A 27474-nucleotide genomic window follows, 5' to 3' on the forward strand; every position below is an offset into this window, starting at 1 on the left:
ATAATTAGCTTTACAACTAATAATGAGAAGCTTTTTGTTAGTACGAAAAACTTAATTATCAAAAATTTACCATTTTATATTTACTATGCACAAGATTTTAGAATTTCGAACTTTCAAACGTTCCTAACAATTGGTAATTTTAAGAGAAATAGTTTATTTCTTAAGCACATTAATGAAAAATTGATCCAACAAAATTAAGAGCTCTTAATTTAATGTTCTGAAATTTACTGACGGTAACTCAACTCTTATATGCTTCAAATGGGTAAGCTAACTTAATTCTACAATCTCAATTTAAGGGGGAAAAATGTTCCAGACCAAACATTGATTACAAAAATTAGCACCATTTAAAGAATGAATCATAAGCAAATGGGACAGTATACTAGTATATCCTTTAAAAATTGGAAAAGACAAGAAGCAAGTTTTTTAAAGTGGAACTTTATTATATGCCTAACCTTGATGCCAAACTTGCACAAATTAGTACATTGATAATTAATCATAAACATTAACCACATGGAGAAGTAGAAGAGTGTATCCGTTAAAATTAGGAAAAAGGAAAAAATTAAAGAAACAAAAGATGAAGCATCTGCAACACTCCATTTATTTGCTTTTGTCTACCAATTTTGGAGGAAGAGTGGGTGGAGTGGCCAGGTAGACCTAATAAAATTCTAAGCATGTTCAAAATATTGCCATGGAAACAAGTACAGTGAAACCTCTTTATTTTTTTTTATTTTTTTTTTCCCCTCCCATTTTAGGAGGATTTATAGTGAAACCTCTTTATAGGATGGTCGTTTATCTAATTTTTTTTTTTTTATTGCTATAGCGAAATGCTATTATAGAAAACATATACTACAACATAACATAAAAATCGTTTCCAAAAAGAACTTAGCCGTTATAGTGAAATGTTATTATTGTATGATGTCCATAAAATTCAGTACAAAATAAGATTATTGTTATTACTATTTAAAAGTACAACATTGAACAACTGCAGTTTGGTTCAAGAATATTATTCCTGCAAACAATTTAGAGCAATTGGCAATTCTGGTTCCTCAAGAAAAGCTGCAGCCAAAAAGGATCTTTTTCCTATTGTAATGGCTTCAGATGGTGCTCGAACAAAGATGCCATCTCAATCTGAAACAATTGAAACAACAGTATCACTAAGCAACAATTCCAAGAAAATCAAATGAAATTTGAACATTTCTTTTTACTAGGGTGGTGTCCGGACCAGCTTTCGAGCACCTTACTTAGAGCCCATTTGGATTGGCTTATAAGTTGCTTATAAGTTGTTTTCAGCTTTTTTGAGTGTTTGGCTGACCAGCTTAAAGTCATTTTGTGCTTAAAATAAGCTCAAAAAAATAATTGGGCTCATTTGACTTAGCTTATCTAAAGCAGCTTATAAGTTGAAAACAACTTCAACTTATAAGCCAAAAAAAATAAGTTAGTTAGACTACCCCAACTTATTTTTTTTAGCTTATAAGCTGTTTGCAGCTTATAGGCATAAGCCCATCCAAACAGGCGCTTATTCCACTACCTGCTACCTTCCGCCAGCATAGGTACTAGGTAATTATGCCCGCCAAGGCTTTAGGTAGATTGGAATAAAGGCTTTAGGTAGATTGAGAGAAATAACTTACTCCCTCTATTTCGATTTGTTTGTCTTACTTTTTTCTTTTTAAGTCTGTTTAATAAAGAATGTCACTTTCTATAGTTAGCAATAACACTTTACACCTAAGGGCTAAGATCATACATGGCATGTTTAAGATCACAAGATTCAAAAGGCATTTTAACACATTACACATCTTTAGTTTAAGACTAGAAGATTCAAGAGTCTTCTTTATCTTCTTAAACTCCGTGCTAAGTCAAACTAAGACGAACAAATTGAAACGGAGGGAGCAGTATTTTGTATCTCTTCTAGTATCTGAACCCTAGGATTTGAGGGTTGATCTTCCATGGTTTTTATCCCGCATCATTGATCATTAGGCCTCACCGGTCAGCGCCTATTTGAACATGGGACATTTCAAAGTACATTTCCAAACTACTATATTAAGTTAACAACCTAAAATTAAAATCAACTTGAAAATCTGCCTGACCTAAAAGTTGAAGTTCTGTATGCAACAGAAGATATTAAAAGAGTTCTTAACCAGATGTTTCACTTTTTTCCAGGCTAGTTTCCAGTTAAACTGACATTGGGTTCAGTCTTTCATTACAAGCTTAACTATTGTCACAGATTGGATGATGTATCATCTTCGTCTCAGCCTGTAAAAGTGTCACTAAATTAAGGGAGAACTACCGTTCGTATGCACATATTTAGCTACCCAAAACTTTTGGATATAGACGGTATCAATTGCTAAAGAGAAAAATTAAAGTCCTATCTTCTCAGGTTTCGTGTTTTATTCATCTTGTTACATAAAAGCTACAACTTGCACCAGGAGTCCAGCTATGCCTCTAAGTGACACTTGGGAAAGTTCAAGCAGTTGAAAGAAGTATATAACAGGGCAGGCAATTTGACCAAAATCAGACAAGATTGATAACTTGTTGACAACAATATGTAATGCGACACAGTTACAGACAACTTACGGCTGTCAATGCTGCTTCAGCACCTTTATTCCCAGCCTTCCCACCAGCACGGTTGAATGCCTACAATATTATGAAAATTTCATCATATGATATGCTATCAAACCATAAAGAGACTGTCCTGGACAGCATAAAAAGCAGATAGAGAAAATAATACAGGAAGGGGAGACTTAGAGGCAGGGGCGGACCCACAATGGTGGATATGGGTTCGGTAGAACCCAATAATTTTGGCTCAAACTTTATATTTGTGTTATTAAAATCATTAAATATGACAAGCAATATATCAAGAACACAATAAGCAAACATAATAGTGGTCCAAAATCTATAAACCAAAAATCCTGGCTTTGCCTTTGCATAGAGGGGTTATGATCAGCATTCCAGCAAGCCAAGAATAATGTTTAGATATATATAGATTCAAGAGGCAGTAAATTATAGATCTTATCTTATAGTAACTGGTAAAGTTGCTGCCATGTGACCAGTAGGTCACGGGTTCTAACTATGGAAACAGCCTCTTGCAGAAATGCAGGGTAAGGCTGCGTGCAATAGACCCTTGTGGTCCGTCCCTTTCCCGGACCCCGCGCATAGCAGAGCTTAGTGCACCAGGCTGCCCTTTTTATCTTATAGTGATCCACAGAAATTAATAGTTAACGCTCCCTCCGTCCCAATTTATGTAGCAATCTTTCCTCATTAGTCAGTACCAGAGAGAATGATACCTTTCTACATTTAGTAACCATTTAGCTTTAAACTTCCCAAATTACCATTGATGAGATGATTTATAGCTATTCAAATATTTATGGCTTGTTTTAGACCACAAGTTCCAAAAGTCTTTGTCTCATTCTTAAACTCCGCCCAGTCAAACACCTTCACGTAAATTGGGACAGAGGGAGTTACAGCATCACTTAAGTTTGTTCAACTTATTTTTCTCCAGAACATTTAGGCTACCTGGATAAACAAGCTGCATACTAGATGAAAGACATGCCAACTAGTGTTCAGAAGTCAAATAAGATGTTTCTTGTCTACATTTATGCTTAAGCTGGACAACTTAGAAATTACAATATACTACCGATCGTAAAAGTACCACATAAAGAGGGTAAAATGAAAGATGGTTGCCTAACATGGTTAAGTCATGTACCACGTAGACTTCAGAATATATTGGTCCATAGGTGTGACGATAAAACGATTAAAGGTGAAGCTCTAAGCTTTAGTATTTTAGTTTAAAACTATATATGTTAGTTAGGACACATTTGTAAAAGATCATATCACTTGTAGTTATGTCCAAGATTCAACTTGTCTAATTGAAGTTAGAAAGAAAAGATATAGGTATGACATATTACTGCAAATCGCTGTACCAATTAGTGGCTACTATAAATATAATCCTACTAATATGCTAGTGTAAAACAGAACTGATTGCCAAGCAAATTTACTATAAATATAATCCTAATAATATGCTTGTGTAAAACAGAACTGATTGCCAAGCAAATTTACCTGCTCCAAGGTATCACATGTGAGAACACCAAATATGCAAGGCGTACCTGCAACTCATCACGTTAAGGAGACATTAATTTTCATCAGTAATGCAAAAGTAAACTAAAAAGAAAGCAACTAATAATCATTATAGAATAACTTTTGAATTTGAAGTAGCTTTAGTTATTGGAGGATTTGATAAAGATTTAGAATTTGCTATAGCATTATAGTCCTTACCAAAGGCCAATCTTCTTATTATCAACGAAGTATGGCAAAAGTACAAAAGTATCTCATTTTCTTGTGCAGTGGATTAGAGGAGGAAAAACAGTTAACTGACATGAGTGACCGATTGGCACAAACGAAGGCACCAACACCCCAAGATGAGCTTGGACCATCCAATCAGCCAAAAAAAGAATCTTACCATTTACATTTTTGTCTTTAATTTTCATGGAAAAAATGAGACCCCCCTGGTTTTGACACGTGACAACTTGCTTGCACAGTAACTCAAAATAGATACATTGTTTTAGAGGTCAAGTTGGAAGTCGTGTTCAATGTCTCAAACCATGACTCACAAACTTCCTACAGTTATACAATTACTTAAGCAACTCACACCCTGAAACACGAACCATTTTGTGATGTTAAGTTGTTTGACGCCTTTAATAATACAACATTCACAATTTCCAAGAATATAGATTTATTACATAGCTCAAATCAGATTTATCATGTGGTTCTCTTTTCTGAATAAGTAAATTAAATAAGGGAAAAGGGTCAAAAATACCCCTCTACTTTGGAAAAAGAGCTAAAAATATCCTCCGAACTTATTGGGTCAAAAATACCCTTCCCATCCTTAAAGTTTTCAAATATACCCCTGTCTTGACGAAATTATCCCCCAAAATAACCCGAAATCATTTTTTAAACCTGCTCCATCATTTAAACCCGACCCAACTAAATAATAACCCATAAGATCCCCTTAACCTACGTTTAAAAAATGATTTCGAGTTGTTTTGGGGGATAATTTCTATCAAGACAGGGGTATATTTGAAAACTTTAAGGATGAGAGGGGTATTTTTGACACAAAATAAGTTCGGGGGATATTTTTAGCCCTTTTTCCAAAGTAGAGGGGTATTTTTGACCCTTTTCCCATTAAATAATGTGGTTTTTAGCTTGACAATTACATTCATACATGAATTCCGAGATATCTTAATAGGTCACACACTCCAATAGTTAACAACATACCTTTTTATAAGTTAACATACTTTCTCTTACCAGTATTCATGGAATACCAAAATTCCTTTGTTCATACTAAAAGTAAGCAATATATAAAAGAAGAAAAAATGGTACTCACTTGTAGATCCTAATCTTTAAACTAGTGAAAGAAAAATAAGTTGCATGTGCCCCAAGGGCTTAGTTCAAGTGGCAAAGGTTGAGTGACATGTGACATAGGTCACAGGTTCGAGCCTTACACCATCCGAACTAAGCATGGTCGTTAAGTGGAGAAGGGTAGAAGGGAGGGCCAATTATACTGAGTTTAGAAGGCTGTGGTTAGTCTTAAGGGTTGGCCCCGAACAGATTTCCCCGTCATCAAAAAAATTAAAAAATATGTTCATGTCAGTGTTTGACACACATCACAATACAATAAATACCCATGAACTACCAACTCTTACTCGGACACCCAAACAAAACTTACATTGGGAACACAAAAAAGTCTGCTAAATCCCTTAAAAGAAAAGGATAAGGAACTCTATTTTATAATGGAACAATCAATTTGCAAAAAAGAATAGAGTTCCTTATCCTCTTCCAGCCATTCAGGAAAAGGAAATTTTGTCGCAAGTCATGCAAAAGTTTGGGTAAGACTAGGCTATATGCACTAAAATGATTAGAAGACCAAGTTATTCCTAATTGTATACATCTCTAAAAGCGAGCTATGTTACTCGGACATGGGTCTAGGCACCCAAACTGAGTGCAGATATAGAAGTCGAATTTGTCATCACTTAAATCTTAGGATTCGGGATGCGGATATGAGTACGGGTACTGGTGTTAAGACACAACCAATGAAACTAATCTCGCTATGTTACTCGGACATGGGTCTAGGCACCCAAACTGAGTGCAGATATAGAAGTCGAATTTGTCATCACTTAAATCTTAGGATTCGGGATGCGGATATGAGTACGGGTACTGGTGTTAAGACACAACCAATGAAACTAATTGAAGTTATTAAACTAAACTAGTATAATTAAATTTTTTGTGAACACTTAAGATTTTATTCGTAAGTTACCTCGTATAATAGCTAACTGTTCCAATACTTTATGAGAATATATGTATGACATAAACACGACATATATAAGTATATATTTTGACAACTAATTGAAGTTATTAAACTAAAACTAGTATAATTAAATTTTTGGTGAACACTTAAGATTTTATTCATAAGTCCCCTCGTATAATAGCAAACTGTTCCAATTCTTTATGAGAATATATGTATGACATAAGCCCAAAATCAAATCAAATGCCAAACGTGCCCATACTTCTTGGTCATATGTGTAGTCAAAACACCCAAGTTGGGGTGACCCAATTGGTGCAGTCCCACACCCAAATTATATTGGATCGGCACGGGTGCAGTAAGGATTCAAAATTTTAACAAGATAATTAGAAAATAATTACTGAAAGATTGACAATGCCGAAAATAGGTCATTTTACCTGAATTTAAACCTGCTGAAAGTACTCCAGACGTGGTAGCATTAACCACAGCATCATAGTGAGAGGTATCACCTTTAATCTACTGGCCACAAAACACACAGAAAAAGAGAAAATTAAAAGATAATAATCCATACAGCAACAAGAAGCAACCGAATTGACTTCCACATAACTATGGAAAATATTAGGCATGTCAGTACAACAATAACATAACCAGTAATGGAAAATATTAGGCATGTCATACAACAACAACAACAATATACCCAGTGTAATCCCACAAGTGGGGTCTGGGGAGGGTAGTGTGTATGCAGAATTACCCCTACCTTGTGAAGGTTGAGAGGTTGTTTCCGATAGACCCTCGGCTCAAGTAAAGCATACCAAAATCAAGTATGGAAAGGAATATTAGGCATGCCAGTATTCAGATAAAAGGCAGAAACAAGAAAGATAGATTGTTTGGTTTATAGAAATAACCAACGACATAGTAGGTATTTCTCTCGTCTTACCTTTGATGTTCTGATTCTTAGCTTTATATAGCGTTGTTTATATTGAGAACACTAAGTGTATTGACCAGAAAGATTATAAGTAAATAAAAAAGACTAGACAAGAAAATAGCGAGCAAGAAAAATCATATCATTCAAATAGAGCACATTCCAATAGGTTTTTCCCTTCCTCATCCATACTACCCCCAAAATAGCAGAAGAGTATCATTTGATGGATCATGAGTAACATAAACTTCAATAGGGAATTCAAACCTGAATTTCTTTCTTCCATTGATTATTTTTCGTATCTCGCAAAAGTAGTCTTCTAAGCTGGCATTCATGCTTGAGTTTTGTTTATATTCACTATCATTTTTTTTCATTGAATTCGAGAAAGGGGTCGTAACAAAGTTCAATCTTCTAATCATGAAGAATAGACATGGTGACAGCTGATCTCATCAATTTTAAGTTGATACAATCCAAAAGCAAACTGATTGCAATCATCCATTTTTCCATAGTCATATACAAAAAGACCATCAAAAGAAGCAGTTGGAGGAAGCAAGAACAGAACAAAAGCAACATGAAATTCTGAGGAAGCTTACCACAGCACCGATACACAATATTGATTGATATTTTCTTGACTTTCCAAGTTGCTGCGCGACAACACCGATTTCGAAACTACCAGGAACCCACACAACCTGCACACAAATCATTATGAGGAAAAGACAGATGATGCCATGAAATGGAAGAGACTGTTAAACATGCCTAAACTCTGTGTCAAATCTATGATATGAAATATTCTAAAACATAATAACGCCATTATGCCATGGTTCTTTTCTAAAGGAAGTCCATGAAGAAATGATTGTCTAACAGTGACTTGGTCCACATGCTATAATCAATTAATCATGTAATTTTTTGCGACAGTAGAAAGAACAAATGAGGGAGATAATTGCCAAATACGTACATCAATGTCTTCTTCTCTAACTGAGCAATTTTTGAACGTGTCCAAAGCTCCCTGCAAAAGCTTCTTGGTGATCAGATCATTAAAACGAGCCACCACCTTTAGAACCACAAAGATGCAATTCAGTTTCAATAGTACAGAAAAGAACCAACAAAAATTAAAATATGGAAGCTCTAACAAAGTCAACTGCAATATGACCTTAAGTAAAACCAAACACACAGCAGAGCAACAGACCAAATTCATCAAAATAATTTGGGGGCAGGGGGAGGGGGAAGGGACTTTCAATAGCTTAAACATAATTATCTTATTATAAGTCACGCAGAGAGAAAATTCTGGAATGCTTGAGACAATGCCAACATCCCAAATTCCTTTCTAGAAATAGATGGATGCCTAAGTATAGCTATATTGACTATACCTTTACATATGATATAATTGATTTTTGCGGTAAAAATCCTTACATTAATTTAATACTACCTCAGTCAGGGGCGGTGGGAGGAGGGGCCCCTTCAGCGGAAAATTACACTGTTTATACATGGTTAAATTATTTTTTATGTATATATAGTAGACGTTGAACCCCCTTTGGCTTCTTCACGTGTTTACTTTTTCATATTTTGAACCCCCTTTAGTGAAAATCCTTGCTCCGCCACTGGCCTCAGTCCCAATGTGTTTGACAGTGACACAAATTTTAAGGAACATGAAGAAAGATCTTTTACACATAAGCTAAATATGCATAAAAGTACCCTAACTGACAAAGTACTCTTTTGAGAAAAATGTAATGAAATCTAAGTAACAAAATACTTGTTTTACATCCAGTTCTTGCTACTTTCTTGAAATCTTTAATGATCAAAAATTGGATTTCTTAATTGAATAATGAGAATTTACCAATTTCTCTGTTGCTATTCATTTTTTAATGAATAAAGCTCGAAACAAGTCATGAGAATTATTCAATTTTTTTGGGAATAATTTTTCACTTATTTTCAAAATTTAGAGTTTGGTTATAAAATTTCCAAATCGAACTTGGAGTTGGATTCCAAATTTGGAGAAGTTCTCCAAACCTGTTTTCCAACTCCATCTTCACAAAATCCAATAAAGTGCTCTCTTGTCTCCTTTGCAAAAAGTATAACCAAACACTACTCCATCTTCGATTCCAACTTCATGACTTCCAAATGAAGTGAAAAATATCTGGAATCTATAGCCAAACGCCTACTAAATAGTTTCAAATTCTAGAAAAGTACCAATCTTTTAAGAACAGTCAAAAAATAAACAGTGCAAGCAAATTGAGACTGAAGAGATTACTAAAATGTACACAGTAAGCAAGCAACTATGGGGAGAGTAACCAAAGAAAATCAGATTTAACTGTAGAACAACAACATAGCCAGTATATTCCCACAAGTGGAATGTACGCAGACCTTACCCCTATCTTTGTGGGTTAGAGAGGCTGATTCCGATTGACCCTCAGCTCAAGAAAATCGTTTTTCAAAAAATGGTTTGAAAGAAATGCAAGAGTAGAAGATATGATGAACATTTTAAAGTAAACGAAACAACCGTAGTAATAAAATTGAAGCATACTATAATGCTATGCAATAATAGAAAATAAATAAAGGGTAAAAAGAGAACAGACTCACAATAGCAAATCGATGTCCCTGAGCAGATGTAAGAGAACCACTCAACTCTCTAACAGCTGATGTTTGAACTAAATCCCCACGTTCTTGTTCCTTGCACTGGCTCTCAATTGCAAACCCAAAACCTAGTCAATTAAAAAAAAGGAAATTCACAATTTTGTAGCAAAAACACCAACCCAGAAACAGAAATAAGATTAGAAAAAAAAAGGGGGAAGGGGGGGGGGGGGGGGGGGTGTATAAACACCCGATTTAGCACATATTTGTGTATAAACACCTTTCATGCACTTTATAGGTTGATACATTATGTATAATGCTTTTCCCTTTTCCGTGAAGATCGAGGCACAAACTATACCCAAAAGAGGAAGCTTCAAGTATCTTGGGTGCAATAATCCTGAGGCAACTGTCAACGAGTATTGGACTACTCAAGGGTGGGATTTATCATTTAGAAGACTTTTGAATGATTGGGAAGTGGACAGGGTACAAATTTGCTGCATGAATTGGAGGGCTTCAGTGGCACTACATCAGATTCAGACTCTATAAGATGGAAACATAACAAGGATGGGCAATTTTCAGTTAAAAGCGTCTATGAAATTGACAATGCACAACAAAACAAAAACCAACAAATTTTGTTGAAAAATGTTTGGAAAAATATAGCACCAACTAAAGTGAAATGCTTTACATGGCTGGTAGTTTAAAGGGCTTGTTTGACTCATGAAATTTTGAAGAGAAAGGGACAGACCATTGTCTCCAGATGTCCACTATGTGGGGAAACAGATGAGACCAACAGCCATCTCTTTCTGCATTGTAAATTCACTGCACAGTTATGGGCTTTATTTTTTACCCTCACAAACACAAAATGGACCATGCCTGAGCACACTGCAAATCTACTGGGTTGCTGGATTAGAAGAGGAGGAAGCAAGAGCCAGAAGAAATGGTGGAGAATTATCACACACTGTATCTGGTGGACTGTGCGGAGAGAGAGGAATACTAGAAGCTTTGAAGATAGGTCCAATTCCATTCAAATCTACTGGGTTGCTGGATTAGAAGAGGAGGAAGCAAGAGCCAGAAGAAATGGTGGAGAATTATCCCACACTGTATCTGGTGGACTGTGCGGAGAGAGAGGAATACTAGAAGCTTTGAAGATAGGTCCAATTCCATTCACATAGTAAATGGAATTGTATTGTATCTTTTTATTGGTGTAAAGAGAAAGAAATAGAGGAATCAGAGCTTGTAGATTTGTTAGGCTCTCTGTAAGTAGTACCTATCCCCTTTTTGTCTTCTTAAGGTTGCCGGCATATCCTTAATGCTGAGGAATACAACATCACCAGTTTCAAAAAAAAAAAAATACAAGGGGATGGGGAGATTGACGATGATGTCGCATACCGTACTGGAGCAGGGTGGATGAAATGTAGGCTCGCCTCCGCGGTGCTCTGCGATAAGAAGGTGTCGCCTGGGCTGAAAGGTAGGTTCTACAGAGTGGTGGTTCGACCTGCATTATTGTATGGGGCAGAATGTTGGCCAGTTAAGAACGCTCACGTTCAGATGATGAAGGTAACGGAGATGAGGATGCTCAAATGGATGTGTGGGTCACACTAAGAGAGATATAATTAGGAATGAAGTTATACTGGACAATGTCGAAGTGGTCTTCGTGGCGGACAAGCTAAGGGAAGCGAGACTGAGATGGTTCGGGCATGTGAGGAGGAGGAGTGAGGATGCGCCAGTTAGGAGGTGTGAACGATTGGTGGTCGCAGGAGTTAGGAAAGGTAGAGGTAGGCCGAAGAAGAACTGCGGGAGGTGATTAGATAGGACATGGCACAGCTTCAGCTGACTGAGGACATGACCTTAGATAGGCAGATTTGGACATCAAAGATTAGAATTGAAAGTTAGTAGGTAGTTGAGTTTTGTTGCGTTGTGTGACAGAAGTGGGGGCTAGCCTTTCCACCTACTCTTCTCCTTTCTTAGGTATCACGTAGAGTATTATCTTTATGTCTGTATTACTATGTGTTACTCTATTTATTTTCTATCCTGATATTTTGTTGTTCTAGTTTTCTTGCAATCCTGCATTGACTACGTTTCTTCTGAGCAGAGGGTCTTATCGGAAAGAGTCTCTCTACCCCACAAAGGTCAAGATAGTGGTAAGGTCTACGTACATCCTACCCTCCCAGACCCCACTTGTGAAATTACCCTGGGTTGTTGTTGTTGTTTTTGCTTTTCCCTTTTCCCCAAGTATAATGCTGTATAATATTGTATATTGGGCTACTTGGTATAAATACTTTCAAAAGCTGTATCCAAAAGAAACAACAACCCAGAAACAGAAATAAGATAAGAATTTGTACTTACTAAACGAACAAAAAAAACACCAACCCAGAAATAGAAATTAGTACTTACTAAACAAACAAACAAACAAAAAAACAACCCAGAATATAAAAATTGGTACTAAACAAAAAATAAATACAAACTCAGAAACAGAAATAAGATAAAAATTGGTACTAACCTTGAGATTGAGTGAATGAAAGAGAAGCAGTTAATTTAGAAGAAATATTTGTGTTATGGAAAGATAGCGATAAAAGGGGACTTTTGAAATGTTGCAATTGTGAAGGATTGAGAGTTGATTGACGAGGAACAAGACTACTGAATTCTACAAATGCTGCACTTGCCATTTTTTCCTCACTTGTTGGAACTGTGATGTTATGTTTACAAAGTTCACTATGTTTTTGCTTTCACAATTGCTTGGACATACACTCACACATCTTATATAAAAATCCGTGTTCCAATTTGATTGTCTGGTTTTGATTTGACACGAATTAAAAATTCGTTTGGTTGGTTGGATAATAAAGAAGAAAAAATATCAAAATAGTATATTATCATTGGATTTAGACCTAAAATTATACATGCTCTTTTACGTGGAGCATTATTAATCTATTATGTTTGCATAAGTGGTGTACTTTTTAGGGTTGTTCAAAACCGAACCGTAACCAATAACACAATCGCATAATTGGCTTATTGGCTTTTTAGTATTGGGTTACCGGATTAACGGTTGGTGAACGGATTAAAATCTTACAGTTAATGGTTTATCGGTGCGGGGGTGGATTACTCAATTTTCTTATCGGGCTAACCGTTAACCCGTTAAAAATTATTATATTTATTTTTTAGTCTTAGATATATAAAATATCTACCGTAAACCCTAATGCTAAAGCCCCATTCACTATTTTATTCACTTGCTTAGGAAATAACTGCCACTAGATAAACATTATTCGGTCTCCTGCAATATACTTGAAGTTAATTTCAGCTTAAAAAAAGAGTGCTAAATTGTTCTAATTGAACGTTGTCATTTAAGACGGTGATTCTTTTGTTTGTCCTCCTTATACAGGAAGAACCATGATTGCTAAGGCTAGGGGCACTAGAGCTCGTATAAATTTCATCAATATTTTAATTTCCAGTATTTTTCAAATTTGCATCAATATTTCATTGGCTTTTAGATTTAGCCGATACACCGTCCGTTAACTGCCCGATAATTACTAATCTGATACCGTACCAACCGATATCTTATCGGTTGGCTAACGGATTAGTACATTTAAAAGCCGATAACCGATAAGCCGAACCGTTAAACATAATTAACCGCCCGATCCGCCCGATAAGCAGCCCTAGTACTTTTAGTCAAACTCTCAAATATTTTGTTAAAAATTTAAGGATTAGGGCAAAAATGCCCCGAACTATTAGAAAAAGTCTAAAAATACCCTTCATTCATCTATTTTGCTAAAAATACCTCTCAATTCAACTTTTTGACTCATTTATGCCATTTGACTAACGGTCAACACTAAAAAATTTAAAATATTATTTAAATTACACATGGCATTCTAAATAATTGATTTTTTTTTAAATCTGAAAAATGTTATTTTTTAGAATCAGAAAACTAATTTTTTGGAAAAAAAATGGTAAACTGGATTTTTTAAATTAAAATATTTGGATTTTTTTTTTTATATATAAATCAGTAAATTGATTTTTTCTGTCCTAAAAATTTTAGATTTTCATGATTTTATTTTTAGGACACTTAAAATAAAAAAAATAAAAAAAAGGAAAAAGTGGATTTTATTTTAAAATCTGAAAAACTGAATTTTTATAAAAATCTGGAAAAATTGATTTTTTTACAAAAGTGTGGAAAAACCGTTTTAAAAAAAAAAAGCAGAAAACTTTTTTTTTAATCTAGAAGAAAATTATGGAGTATTAGTTTTACACATTTTACTTAAAAAATTCAGTTTTTCATATTTAAAAAATTCAAATTTTAATTAAAAAATTCAATTTTCCATATTTAAAAAAATGGGTTTTCTACCCTTCAAAAAAAAAATCCAAATTTAAAAAAGTCCACCTTTGTTAATAAAAATCCAACCCTAATTTTTATTTTTATTTTAAAAGGGGGCTTACCACATTTTTTTAAAAAAGAATAGTTGTTCTAGATTTTATAAAAATTCATTTTTTTCAGATTTAGAAAATCGGACTAGTAATAAAATGCCATGTGTAATTTAAATATATTATTTTTAATTTAGTGTTGACTGTGAAAGAGCATAAATGAGTCAAAGAGTTGAACTGAGGTGTGTTTTTAGCAAAACAGATGGATAAAGGATATTTTGAGGCTTTTTCTAATAGTTCAAGGGTATTTTTGCCCTTTTCCGTTAAAATTTTAATAAAATATTTGGGAGTTGACTAAAAGTGCACTATTATGCAAATATAATGGACTATTAATACTTCATGTAAAAGAACATGTATGGTTTTAGGTCCAAACCCAAAGATAATGTACTATTTTGGTCATTTTCTCTAATAAAGAAAATAATCTCAAGATAATATGCAGAATTATTTTATCTTGCGTTTGATAGTGGGTATTAATTAGTCTCGGGATTATTTTATCCCACCATTTGTACTAAAGTGGTGAAATTACTATTCCATATTTTTATGGGATATCTCAATCCTTGAAATATCCTTATTTATTCCATTCCACATACCAAACGACCCTTAAGAAAATAAAGAATGTTTTTGAATATTATGATCTTAAACTAAACATATGTAGAATGTACCAAAAAGTCATTTAATATCAGGGTCTTAAACATGTCACGTGGAAAGTTAAAATTAAGGATTTACCAAGTTTTTTTCCAAACTAACTTTTTACTTAACAGTAACACCCATCTTTAAAACACTGGCTCTTTGTAATTACCCTCCATAACACCTATCTTCTTTATTGATATATACTATCATTAATCATATTTATAGAAATAAAATATCTAAGATTACCAATAATATGTCTAGAGATTTTGATCAAATATTTTCATAATTTAATACACTATTTAAGACAAAAGATATTATATGAATATATATTCTCATCCTTGAGATTTATAATCTAAATAATTTTGTCATTATTTTAACATTATAAAAATTAGGTTTTATGATATATATATATATATATATATATATATATATATATATATATATATATATATATATATATATATATATATATATATATATATATATTTATTTATTTATTTTTTACCTAGAACAGCTAAATATTATATAGATGCCAAATTTTGCTATAGATTTATAACCATGAGTCATTATAGCAGTCAAATGTTGTAGGGAGGTTTGACTATACCATAAAAAGGAAGAAAAAGGAAAAGGAGGGGCAAGTTTAAATATGTATGTATATGTATATGTATGTATACTACATATATGTATGTATACTATATATATATATATACATACCCTGAGCCTTGGTAGGGCCAGGTATGTGTAACACTGAGCCTTGATTGGCCAGGTATGTATGATAACCGAGCCTAATCATGGTCGGGTACGTGAAACACCAAACCTTCGTGGTCGGGTATGCTATGTAAATGATATGTATATGATATGGATATGTATATGATAAGAATATGTATATCAATACGATTATGGATACGAGATGTAAATGAGTACGGATATGAATACGGATACGGATATGGATGTATGTACACAATCACGCATTAGAAATGAAAAGTCCCTATGAAAGGCAAGTAAGTGCTTATGACGATGATACTACTCTCTTCCATATTATGCTATCTCTTATGTTGATTATTATGCTTCTATAATGATATTGATCATGCTTTACATACTCAGTACATTCTTCGTACTGACGTCCTTTTGTTGGTGGACGCTGCGTCATGCTCGTAGGTGGCCAGGAAGACAGGCTTGATCCATAGCTATATTTCTCAGGGACTGCATAGCGGAGCTCCATTTCATTCGGAGCTATAGCTTTTGGTATTGATTCTTTTGTGTACATATTTATGGGCATAGCGGGGTCCTGTCCCGCCTATATGATATGACATACTCTCCTTAGAGGCTCGTAGACATGTGTATATGGTTAGGTGTGTTTGGCCTTGTCGGCCTATATGTTGGATATCATTTTGTTAGCCTCGTCGGCTCATGTACATTGATATGGGCATAGTTGTTAATGATGATATAAATGTATTGATTGTCCAATGGGATAGAATGTATGACTTAATATGTGGCTCACCTAGATGTAAAGGTAAATGAATGATAAGGGGTGCCCGGGTGGGATAGCACTGGGTGCCCGTTGCGGCCCTCCGGTTGGGTCGTGACACTCTTAAAAAGTAATTCACTCAATCAATTAACTCTATATGTTTTCCTATCTTCATAAGGGTTTTTTTTCCTCTGTTAAGCTTTGTTGTTCATTGTTCTTATCGCCCTGTTTCTGTACTACTATGGCCACAAGCTATAATGGCAGTCAACCTTGGCCTCAAGATTTAGTAACAGAGATTCTACTGAGGTTGCCTTTGAAGTCCATGTTGCGATTCAAATGCGTAAGCAAGAAATGGTACAAAACTATCAAGATCCCTAGCTTCGTCAGCGAGCGGTACAATTGGAGAAGTAAGAACAAGATCCTCGAATACCTGGTTTGTGAAGATGCTGGATGCCCCGCAGGTGATGATTTTCTCTTAATCCCAATTTCAATCTCAATCCTATCACTTTAACTTCGTTTTTAGATGCAGTTGTAAATGAAAATTCTGATTATCTCCAAAGGTTCAAAGGTATGACATACCTTTTAGGTTTTGTAAATAGCTTAGTTTTAATTGAGAGAGTAATTGATGGTAACACAGGCAACATCTCCTTGGCATTATGGAACCTTTTCTTGCACCTAGCTTTGAACTTCAACCATCTTTTAGAGTACTCGATTATAATTTTGGGATTATATATGACCCATAACTGATGACTATAAGGCGGTTTGTTTCCGATCCTTCTGGGAGGACATCATAAGTCATATAATCCCTCGATCATATGCATATGTATATTCTATTTGTGGGATTCATGAAGAATCCTTCTACCTTGAAATTGCGAAACCCTCGTATAGAAATACAGTATAGAATTCCTTGAAACTATTTATCTGAATGGATTTAGCATTGGCTGCTAAAGGAAGAACAACAAAAATGTAGTATTCTTTCGTTTGTCTTTGGCAATGAGGTGTTTGCAGAGATTGAATGGTCGGATGCTACAAGCCCGTTTAATTTTTGGAGTCTAAATATGATATTGCTTGATCACTCTATTGTCCTCTTGATCATAGTTGTTGCATATGTTTATCTTATGGGTAGGACCCGATCAGGGATTTCGAACAATCTTCTTACCATGTCATGCTTTTTATATGTTAAGTCTTGAAATCCTAATAATGTCATTCTTGTAACTAAATATTCTCGCTTGGTCTCCTTTGATATTAGGATGCAAGAGACGACGTATCTTGAATTTCGTTATTCGAGAGTGAGGAGAAATGATGTCAAAGATGGTTGTTCAATTCATTGTTACAAGTAAAGCTTAGTAACAGTTAAAAGAAGTGATGGAGAGCTGGACCATTATAGTTTACCTGCCATGTTTGATTCCTCTTTTATGCTTTACAGAAGAGTAGATATATAATATGTTGCACACTCAGCATGCGTATGTAACAGTTGGTTTAACTAGTAATTCTACCTTCTGGTTTGGAAATGGACTTCACTTCTTTGAATATTTAATTATCTTTTTCTTGTAGCATTTTTAATTCGGACCTTTAAAATTTGAATTTATTTTATCTATTTTTGGTACAATTTGAAATGTGTCATGACCATCATTCATTGCACCCTCTAAAGGAGCATATAATGTTATACTATGCTTTTATGGAGAGAAATACATGGCATTTCTTGTAGTATCCTCATATGTCATGAGAAGAAATTTTCTCTCTTCCATTGAGTTAAAAAATATAAATGATTGATTGTCCCTTTACTTTTATCTTGTAGTATCCTCCTCTTGCTTTCTTTAGAGTTTATATTAAATATATGTTCACCGAAAAAGCATAACTTGCTATTATGTCAAAGAAACTTGAGACTATTACCCTAATTTAAATATATTAGTCATAGTTAACATAAGCTGTTACGGTTCACTTTTACGCGGGTGCATAAAGTTACTTCGAGGTTCTTGACTCTCTTTGGGTTTTTGTATTTTTTAGAGTCGACAGCTAATTTATAAGGGAAATGAGGAAAATCAGGGTTTATCAAACAAGAAAAAAATCCTTTTAAACCAGAGTTTGAGGTAAGGGTTATGGTGATCCCCTAGGGAAGGTTTTAAGCACCAGTATTAAGGATCTGTAGAATACGGTTGACCTACGAACTTCAATATGTAATTATTGTAATTATTTGCTAAAAATATTTTATTTCCTTGTATAAATTATCATGACATATCATAACTCATTTTTTGGCAAAATTTCATTTACTGGAAGACAAAAGGAGTCGGATTTTAAAATGTGTATAAAGTATTAAAGTCATTCCATTTCCGAACCAAGACACACTTAAGATTCCTCTTAAAGTAGAGTCCAACTTAATTTGGTTCAAATGCTTTTGGTTTTAATTCTTTATAATTCTATAGAAAAAAATTTAAGTGTATTTCTTTTATAAATATGCCATTGGTTTACACAAGTATGAAAAGGTGTTGCATTTTATGTTTATCTATTGTCCAATTTTTGGTCAATCAAATCCTACTTTTAAACCTTACCCTAAAATAAAGTTTAAGTGCATTTTCTCTTGTTTCAATGTCTTAAGGTTTGGGCTCGGGTCCAAAAGATTTTAAAAGACCTTAAGTTTTGAAGTTTTAGGAAATCAGTTTTTGCAACACTTTGCATTTTTTTCTAGAAAATCAGTCTTTTATTCATTATCCAAAACAATCCAAGTGTAGGGAAATCAGAATTTTCGATTTTGGTTAAAAAGTAAAGCTCAAGACAATCCCATTTTTATCCAAAGGCATAAAGGCCCAAAATAGTTTTTCTTCCTTATGTATCCCGTAGATCGTGTGTGTGTGTATAATTAATTTTCAGTTTTTCCAAAGACTTTTTAAAAAAATCCGATTTACCAATTTCATGCATTGTTCCAAAAAATAAAAAAAAATGTTTGAAAGTTTTTCTAACTTCTACACCGAATTCCTAAGTTCTAACACATTCGGATTTCAATAATTACAAGCATTGGTTTACGTATGCAATACATATAGAAATATATATATATATATATATATATATAAAAGGAATAAAAGGAGAAGAGTTAGGCTAGTGGACCTATCGAAGCCCACTAGTTGCCATTTTCACCAATGGTTGAACCTTCAATCAATTTATCATTTTCCGGACTCGATGGAATGAAAGTATGCGGGCCTTTGACCCAACATTGGTTCATGTAGAAATGCCCAAGTGGCCCATATGGATTCCCATGCAAAACAAAGAGGAAAAAAAAAGAAAAGGCGGTTAGAGAGAACCTAGACTTGGTAAATAAACTAACAAGAACTTAAAAAGAAACATAATCACATATATAGGCATATACATACATGTATTTCAGTCCCATATATATATATACAAGAAAATTAGTTAAGGCAGAAAATTAGTTAAGGCAAAAGGACAGACCCAGATTAAGAATGAAATTTTGAAGCAAAACAAGCCCAATAAAGAAAATATCGGAAACATGCCCAGAACAAATATACACTAGGAAAATTTACTGGACATAACTACCTCTAAGACTTATTTATTAATAATAGCTACCTTTTATTTTATTTATTGTTAATAGCTTAAATTAATTTCAAAATTACCGGTTGTAACTAATCTACAAGCGTCTCTGTATTTCCCTAAAGTTACGGCCCATGTTCCCCAATAACTCCCAATCTCTTCTCTTTTCAAATTAATTTCTCTCCCATCTTCAATATCTTCAACCGTATTATACGCCCATTATCTATCATCATTATTATCACGATTCCATCTTCCTTAATCGTTACCCACACAGTGTAGGTAACGAATTTTAATAATTTATTAGAATTTTTTTACTTTCTTTGTTGTATTTCTCTATATTTATTCTTATATTTCATCGTTTTCTTTGTTTCTTTTTCATTTTTTTTTTCTGTTTTCAGCCATTGTTAGAGTCTTTAAAACAAGATCTAATTATCCATTTTAATGGCGGAAAGAGATACTCCAAGTAGGAATACTCGAGGTAGTCCTCATGCTTATGATGGTCCTAGTTTCTCTTTGGGATTTTCACAACAACAACTTCCAATTGCAGGAGAATTTGCTAAAATTGCTGCTGAGAGAAGAAGCAAGAAGATTCATGATCCATCAAGGATGCGTCAACTTCCTCCAACTGAAGTTCCAAAACGGAGCAAGCCAAAAGATGATGTACCAGTAAAAAAAGGTTCTAAAGTTGCTCAACAAAATAAGAGAAAAGTAACCAAGCCTTCTTCAGACGTTAAGGGTAAAAATGTTGTTAAAGATGTAGATCTGGAAGAGGATGAACAGGTATTGATGAAATTTTTCGATTTTGTTGTTTTGTATTTCACTATATTTCTGTATATTTCGACATAATTGGATATGCAATTCAGTATATTTCCGTGTATTTAATAAAATCTATATGTGCATCAACTGTAATTTACATCATATACAACATAACTGTGGAAGTTGTTTTTCGTGGTTAATTGTATTTCATTATATTTCTATGTATTTTCACAAGTACATATGTTTACTATTCTGTACTTATTGATTTTAAAAGATGTGTTAGTTGTGTTATGCAATTTTTTTTTGTGTGTATATTTTTCTTGGATATGCAATTCAGTATATTTCTTGTGTGTGTCTATGTTTTATACAATTGTTTCAGCCTTAACTTAGTGTTGCATTTTTATTTTAGGATCCTAAATTCTATGTTAGGAGTCATCCTGAAGAGGCTCCATCGATGCAACGGTACACTAATATCGAGGTGTTCAAAGATATCAAGAGTAAGCTAACTGTTGCACAGTTAGAGATCTTTTCCAAGACAATATTTGGGAAATTCCTCGGAATGCAGCACCTGGAGGTTCAAGCACAAATTTTTAGGTGCTTCATGGTAAGAGAGCTCAAGGAGAGCACTTCTGATTGCTTTACAATTGATATAAATGGTACCGTATTGAGATTTACCATGAGAGAATTTGCCCTTATGAGCGGGCTAAATTGTGTAGCCGATGAAGGTGAATTTACATACGATGAGGAAAAATCGAATAGGATTATGGATGATTATTTTGGTGGAACTAGGAGTAAAGTAAAAAGATTGGAGTTCATTGATTGCTTTAAGAATAAGTGTTGGGGAGATAATGATGAGGACGCTGTTAAGTTTGCAATTTTGTTTTTTATAAATACATACATCTTTTGCGGTGAGCCTCGGAAAACGAATATACCAAGGGTTCATTTTGAAGTGGTTGAGGATGGAAGGTATGTAGATTATCCATGGGGCAAAGAAGCTTTTAACGAGTTGATTAGAAGCATCAGCAAGAAGTATTCTGCCACAACACAGTATTATAGGATCCATGGGATGCCACTGGCTATGCAAGTTTGGCTTTATGAGTGTTGTTCAAGAGTTCCATCGTATCTCGCTATTAAATCCGGAAATTCCATTCCAAGAATGTTGAATTGGAGGTCCATCGACAGTCAGCCCAAATATAATATTTTGATGGAAGGCATTTTTAGAGACGGCAAACAGTCGGTAATATTCGAACACTCTAACTTATTTTTATGTTTTTTCATAGCATTTTATTTTGCAATTATGCCTTACTGATTTTAGTTTGTACTCCACTGTTCTACTGTCGTATTTATTGCTTTTCTGCTGGTTTTTTTCCTGGTTTTTTGTATTTCACTATATTTCGGTGTATTTCCTTTTGCATTTTCACCATACTTTTTAAATTTCACTATATTTCTTTGTATTTCCATGTTTTTCAGTGTTCAAAATGTAAGTGTGAATAGTTTTATAACACACTAATTAAATATTTATTTCACACTAATTAAATACTGATTTTAGTTTGTACTCCACTGTTCTACTGTCGTATTATTGCTTTTCTGCTGGTTTTTTTTCCTGGTTTTTTGTATTTCACTATATTTCGGTGTATTTCCTTTTGCATTTTCACCATACTTTTTAAATTTCACTATATTTCTGTGTATTTCTATATTTTTCAGTGTTCAAAATGTAAGTGTGAATAGTTTTATAACACACTAATTAAATATTTATTTCTTTCTTCTTCAGAGCTATACATTTGCAAATACAATCCCCACTAGCAGTGAGTTGGAGAGCCTCCAATTGCCCGATGTTGTTGTCTGTCGAGATACAGTAGAAAAAAATGTCTTAGTTGATGCCAATGAAGGTACCCAAGTCACAGCTATGCCAGTGGATGACTTTGATGATTTCAGTACTACTCCCCCCCACCTTTCTAAGGGCAAACAGCAACAACGGACGAATCAGACAGATTCTCCACCTTCAAAGAGACGCAGACAACTTCATACAACAGCTTCCACATCTAAGAAACAACAAATCCACACCGAACCACAGACAACTGTGAAGAAGAATCACAAGGATCAAAAGGTTGCTCAAAAACCTATTTTACAGAAGTCTGCTTCACCAAAGTTGAATGAACAAATGAATAGACCCCAAAACACCACAGTCCTACGTGATGTCCCTACTAGTTCCATGAAAGAGGAAATGCAATTGCTAAGGAAAGATTTTCAAGTTTTCAAGGAATCAGTAAGTGTTTTTAGTTACGAAACAAAAAATATTTTGGTGTATTTAATTTACTGTTTCTAAACAAATTGAAATACTATTTTTGTTTAAATATTAGGTCGTTGGTGAGTTCACAAGTGAGTTGTCCAAGCTTCGAACTTTCATGGATGACAACTTCAAGAAGCTATTTGAAGCAATCAAGGTGAACAATTCTGCGGACAAGGTAAACGTGTGAAATAGAAATTGAACTAACATTTTTAGACTCTTATTGCGAAATACAATTTATATTAATTCATTTTTTTATGTGAAGGCTGCCGATAGTGAGGCGCCGGAGCATCAAACTGATGCTGGGCTACAGTTAACGCCTGAAGAAAACTTACGACATGATTCTACCATTCAAACATCTCCTCCGAAACATGATGATGAGTCAATTAAGGTAAAATGAGTTTGTGACGTGAAATCCATCTTTTAAAGTTATGTTGTTGTGCATTGTATGCACAAAAAAGTATATGGTTGCCATGTTCCAGTATTAAATTTTAAAGTTATGTTTTCCTCGGTATTTTCTATTTTACAAACTTTCGTATTTTATGGCGTTTCGTTTGTATTTCACTGGTACAATTGTCTATTTTACAAACGTTTTTTTTTTTTTTTGTATTTCTATGTATTTCCACCCCCACAGAATCAATCTAATCCTGGCCCTATTTCTGTGTATTTAGTAATTCTCCAACCTTATATTTTTATGTTATGATTTTGTTTTAAATTTTGATTTTTTCTTATTCAAAAGGGTGTTGGACCAAAGTTACATGAGGAAGTTCCGAAAATTGTAGTAACCGCCGGAAATTTAAGAGCAGATACACGTAAAGCTTCATCTGAAGAGATTAATCGGGCGGACGAAGGATCTTTCAATTCAACAGAGGTAAATTTTACATTCAATCTTATAGATCTTTTCAAGATACTGCTATACTTAACATTTATTAAATCTCCTTTTTTTTAGGGAATGGTCGCAGAGATGCTCATTGAGTTGCCTCTAGAAACTCGTGTACCAGAAGCAGGTGCGGGAATACAACCCGGGGACATCACTGATCATTCAATTTTAGAGACTCCACACAGGTTCGATGAGAACATTACTAAGTCACAATGGTTGATCCCTGACGAAATGTTACCAAGCCAAATAGGTTCGTCAAGATTATCTGTGTTTCATCAAACTGGTCACAAAGGATTTGTTATGCCAGTAATGTCTGCTGATAAAGGAATACAACAGCCAGTGATTAATGCGGAAGTTGTAATTGCTCAACTAGATGTTATTCCAACTAGGATAGTCAAACCTAGTAAATACTTCAGTTCACCTTACATGACCAATTACGGCTCTGCAGAAGCTTCTGTTCAAGACCCCACACCTTCCATATTTGAAAAGAAGCATCCATTTGTTGAAGATCCAATTAATGGCCCGCGAAATACTTCGCTTATTCAACAATACTAGAATTGGCTTGAACAGGATCTACTTCTAAGGCATGATAAAAAGTAAGTTTGAACGTATTTACCTTTTTAATTTATATATTCATTCTTTCAGCAAAGTAAACTGTTCAAAATGAAAATAACTGATTGTTGTTATTTAGAAAGGGTAAGGAAAGCCGTTACAAAAACAATAAGCAAGCTTTGGATCCAGATGACATCAATTTTGGCTTCAATTTTGGTGTGTTACATGTTGACGACAAAAACTGGTTCTATCTCTTATCGATGAATGGACAGTCTTGGAATGATGAGGTGCTATATTTCCCATTCCCTCTTTTCCCATATTTCTCTATATTTCCCATATTTCTCGATATTCCTTATGTGTATTTCTCTATATTTCCTGCATCTTGACTGCATATTTTTCTGCAGAAGCTTATTTCATTTTTTTAACCAGTATCCATTAGACTAATTTCAGTTTTTTTTACAGCATATTGATGTAAATTTTTACTACTTGCGGACGAAAGGCAAGTACGACAAGGATAACAGATTCAAATTCACAACTGTTGACTGTATGTTCTTCTCCAAAATTGATGAAATTCATCGTGCATATGCTAATCCGGAGGGGAACAGTAGTGTTGCCAGTTCAGAGAACGAAATATGCGAGTACATTAACGGGCATAGGATGCTGGCTAATGTGCCATGGCATACAGTTGATTGTGTTCTCATCCCTGTCAACATCAAAGAGGAAAATCACTGGATCTTGATTATAATGCCATTCACTGACAGGTATTTCTACTTTTTTTTTTAAAAAAAATTCATTAAATCTGCATATCTCCCTGTATGTTCCTCGTATTTCTATCCTACAAGGTCCGTATGAAATTTAATTTACCAACCTGTTAACCGAGCTGATGTAATATTCTTTTACGTGCAGGCGTCTGTACATCTACAACTCATACCGAGTTGTTGGTCATGATGCTGTTGTTAGAAGAGAAATACACAAGATAGCTACCCTATTGCCACATCATCTACATTTGTCTGGATTTTATTAGAAAAAAAAGGCATCGATTGGATTAACCACCCATCATACAAGGGCAAACAACAGACTGATGACTTTCATGTCATGTATGTGAACGACCTGCCATAACAAGCCTCTGGCAGCATGTATGTCTTTCAACATCAGAGTTCCATTTTTTTTTTCAAAATTCTCAACCAATAATCATTTTTATTTTTTATTTTTTCAGGGATTGTGGTGTGTATGTTGCCGCATTTGCTGAATACTTTTGTTCTGGACGAGGCGTTCCATCTGAAATTGATGCAGAAACACTACGTAATAGATACGGGGCATTACTATGGGAATACGGATGGCAAAAGGCTGATTTGAATGCCTTCAGTGACAATGAACTGCCGCCAAGACCAGTTAGGCCTGCCATAGATTACAATGCGGTCGACACAGTAGTTGTTAATTAGTCCACTAGGTTTTAATGTTCAATCGTTTTTCACAATACTGTTTTGCTGACCATTTTTCTACATTTTGTTGTGTTGTTTTGTAAAGAATTGACAAATGGCAGTGTTTTTTCATCAATGACTTAACTAATTTCTTTCACGACTATTTTTTTGTTTAAGTCTCCCATATTTTTATTTATCGTTTAATGAAAACAGCCTCTGGTGTATTTTCAATATATTCCAATGTTATATACCCACTCTTCAATTCGACAAATTATTCCAGGTGAACTGGAATACTCTTACAACTGGAATACTCTTTCATTTTGAACACTGAAATACAGAGAAATACACAGAAATATAGTAAAATGTAAAAAAAATATAGTGAAAATGCAAAAGGAAATACACCGAAATATAGTGAAATACAAAAAATCAGTGTTGTATTCCAGCACCTGCTTCTGGTTATTCCAGTCTTAATGCAACTTAATATTTCTTAAACATTTCACTTATTTTTCATTTTAATGTCCGTTAACACCGAATTGTATGCAATATTATTATGAAAATATAGGACAAAAATTACAGAATACAACGATGAACCAAAAATTTCTTTATTTAATATTTTTGGGGATAAGGTATTTAAAAAAAAAAACAATTACAATCTAAACATCTACTTCTTACGTGGCTCATTGGAACAAGAACGTCTATTGTGACCAAGACGTCCACAAGTACTACAAGCATTCCTACGTTTACCAATCATCGTCTCCATTAATGGTTTATCTCGCTTTTTCTTTGGCCTTCCCGGGGGTCTCTTGTATCTTGGTGGCAAAGCAACTTCATCACTTATGTGTTTGGGAATATTCCACTCACTCTCGTCAGACAGAGGATCCACAGGCACATCATACGTCTTAATCACTGTCTTTGGTTTTGAATAGGTCTGAACAATATTCATCAGGCATAAGACTTTTACTCTTCAATACAGCCCATGCATGTGGACATGGTATCTCGTCCATTTGGAACATCCGACAACTGCATGTTTTCTTTTTAAGATCAATTATGAATCGCCTTGCCTCATCATTTACGGTATACACATATTCAGTTGATGGTTCAACCTAATCAAGATGAAATGTGTCAGACCATAATACATTGAATATTAACAACAATAAGTAATATGAAATACATGGAAATATACAATCCAAACAGAATTACTTAATATGAAATACATGGAAATATACAATCCAAACAGAATTACTTAAGTACCTTCTAAATATGCTGAAATATATTGAAATATATGTAGGCAGACTTCAACAAAATAAATAGTAACATACCGTCATACGTAGAGATTTACATTCGTTTATTGATAATAATTGCTGGAATGCTTTCCCAAGTGTTGTGAATGTGTATGTACCGTTCCTCATATTAGTGCAATTCCATCTCCCAAACATCTTCCTCACTTCTTCAAGAAAATCGAAAACCGGCAACTCTCTTGCTGCTACCAATTTTCCATTAATACATTCGGCTATATTTGACGTCATTGTCCATCCTCTGTTAACGGGTGAATACAGTCGAGCCCACTTTTCCCTTCCAGCATCCTCCAAGTACTCTTTTACCCGAAAATCAACCTTCTCAATCTTCTCTATCAGCTTATCAAACTCAGCCTGTGTGTATGCTTTTGCAAGTGCATAGAATACAGTACTCAATACTTCACCATTCGACTTGTATTTCGTGGTCACATTTTTCCATAAATGCCATATGCA

The 27474-nt window shown here is 34.3% G+C and overlaps 2 protein-coding genes and 1 long non-coding RNA gene across 5 annotated transcripts; 2 read left to right on the forward strand and 1 right to left on the reverse strand.

Moving 5' to 3' along the window:
* Positions 1 to 889: 889 nt before the first annotated feature.
* LOC132609264 (6,7-dimethyl-8-ribityllumazine synthase, chloroplastic) lies at positions 890 to 12583 on the reverse strand. 3 transcript variants are annotated; one of them, XM_060323159.1, is made up of 8 exons: positions 12280 to 12583; positions 9789 to 9910; positions 8167 to 8226; positions 7805 to 7900; positions 6730 to 6808; positions 4054 to 4100; positions 2572 to 2631; positions 890 to 1128 (listed from the first exon to the last, which is right to left on the reverse strand). In XM_060323159.1, the coding sequence occupies exons 1-8, from the start codon at positions 12443 to 12445 to the stop codon at positions 1081 to 1083; spliced, it is 678 nt and encodes a 225-aa protein (XP_060179142.1). In that variant the 5' UTR covers positions 12446 to 12583; the 3' UTR covers positions 890 to 1080. The 3 variants fall into 3 exon arrangements, with proteins under 3 accessions (XP_060179142.1, XP_060179143.1, XP_060179141.1); XM_060323160.1 differs by having other exon boundaries at positions 8167 to 8217; positions 12280 to 12582; XM_060323158.1 differs by having other exon boundaries at positions 8167 to 8262; positions 12280 to 12581.
* Positions 12584 to 16378: 3795 nt separating this feature from the next.
* LOC132611360 (uncharacterized) lies at positions 16379 to 17899 on the forward strand. The gene is made up of 2 exons (XR_009571605.1): positions 16379 to 16751; positions 17540 to 17899. It is a non-coding gene; the product is annotated as an uncharacterized LOC132611360 (long non-coding RNA).
* A 2372-nt stretch (positions 17900 to 20271) lies between these two features.
* On the forward strand, positions 20272 to 25747 carry LOC132612121 (uncharacterized). The gene is made up of 11 exons (XM_060326457.1): positions 20272 to 20610; positions 20996 to 21823; positions 22358 to 22852; positions 22947 to 23051; positions 23139 to 23264; positions 23613 to 23744; positions 23823 to 24209; positions 24324 to 24349; positions 24445 to 24592; positions 24768 to 25066; positions 25522 to 25747. The coding sequence occupies exons 1-11, from the start codon at positions 20272 to 20274 to the stop codon at positions 25745 to 25747; spliced, it is 3111 nt and encodes a 1036-aa protein (XP_060182440.1).
* The last annotated feature ends 1727 nt before the right edge of the window (positions 25748 to 27474 follow it).

The sequence above is a fragment of the Lycium barbarum genome, chromosome 9, assembly GCF_019175385.1.
Source record: "Lycium barbarum isolate Lr01 chromosome 9, ASM1917538v2, whole genome shotgun sequence".
NCBI classification, from domain to species: Eukaryota; Viridiplantae; Streptophyta; class Magnoliopsida; order Solanales; family Solanaceae; genus Lycium; species Lycium barbarum.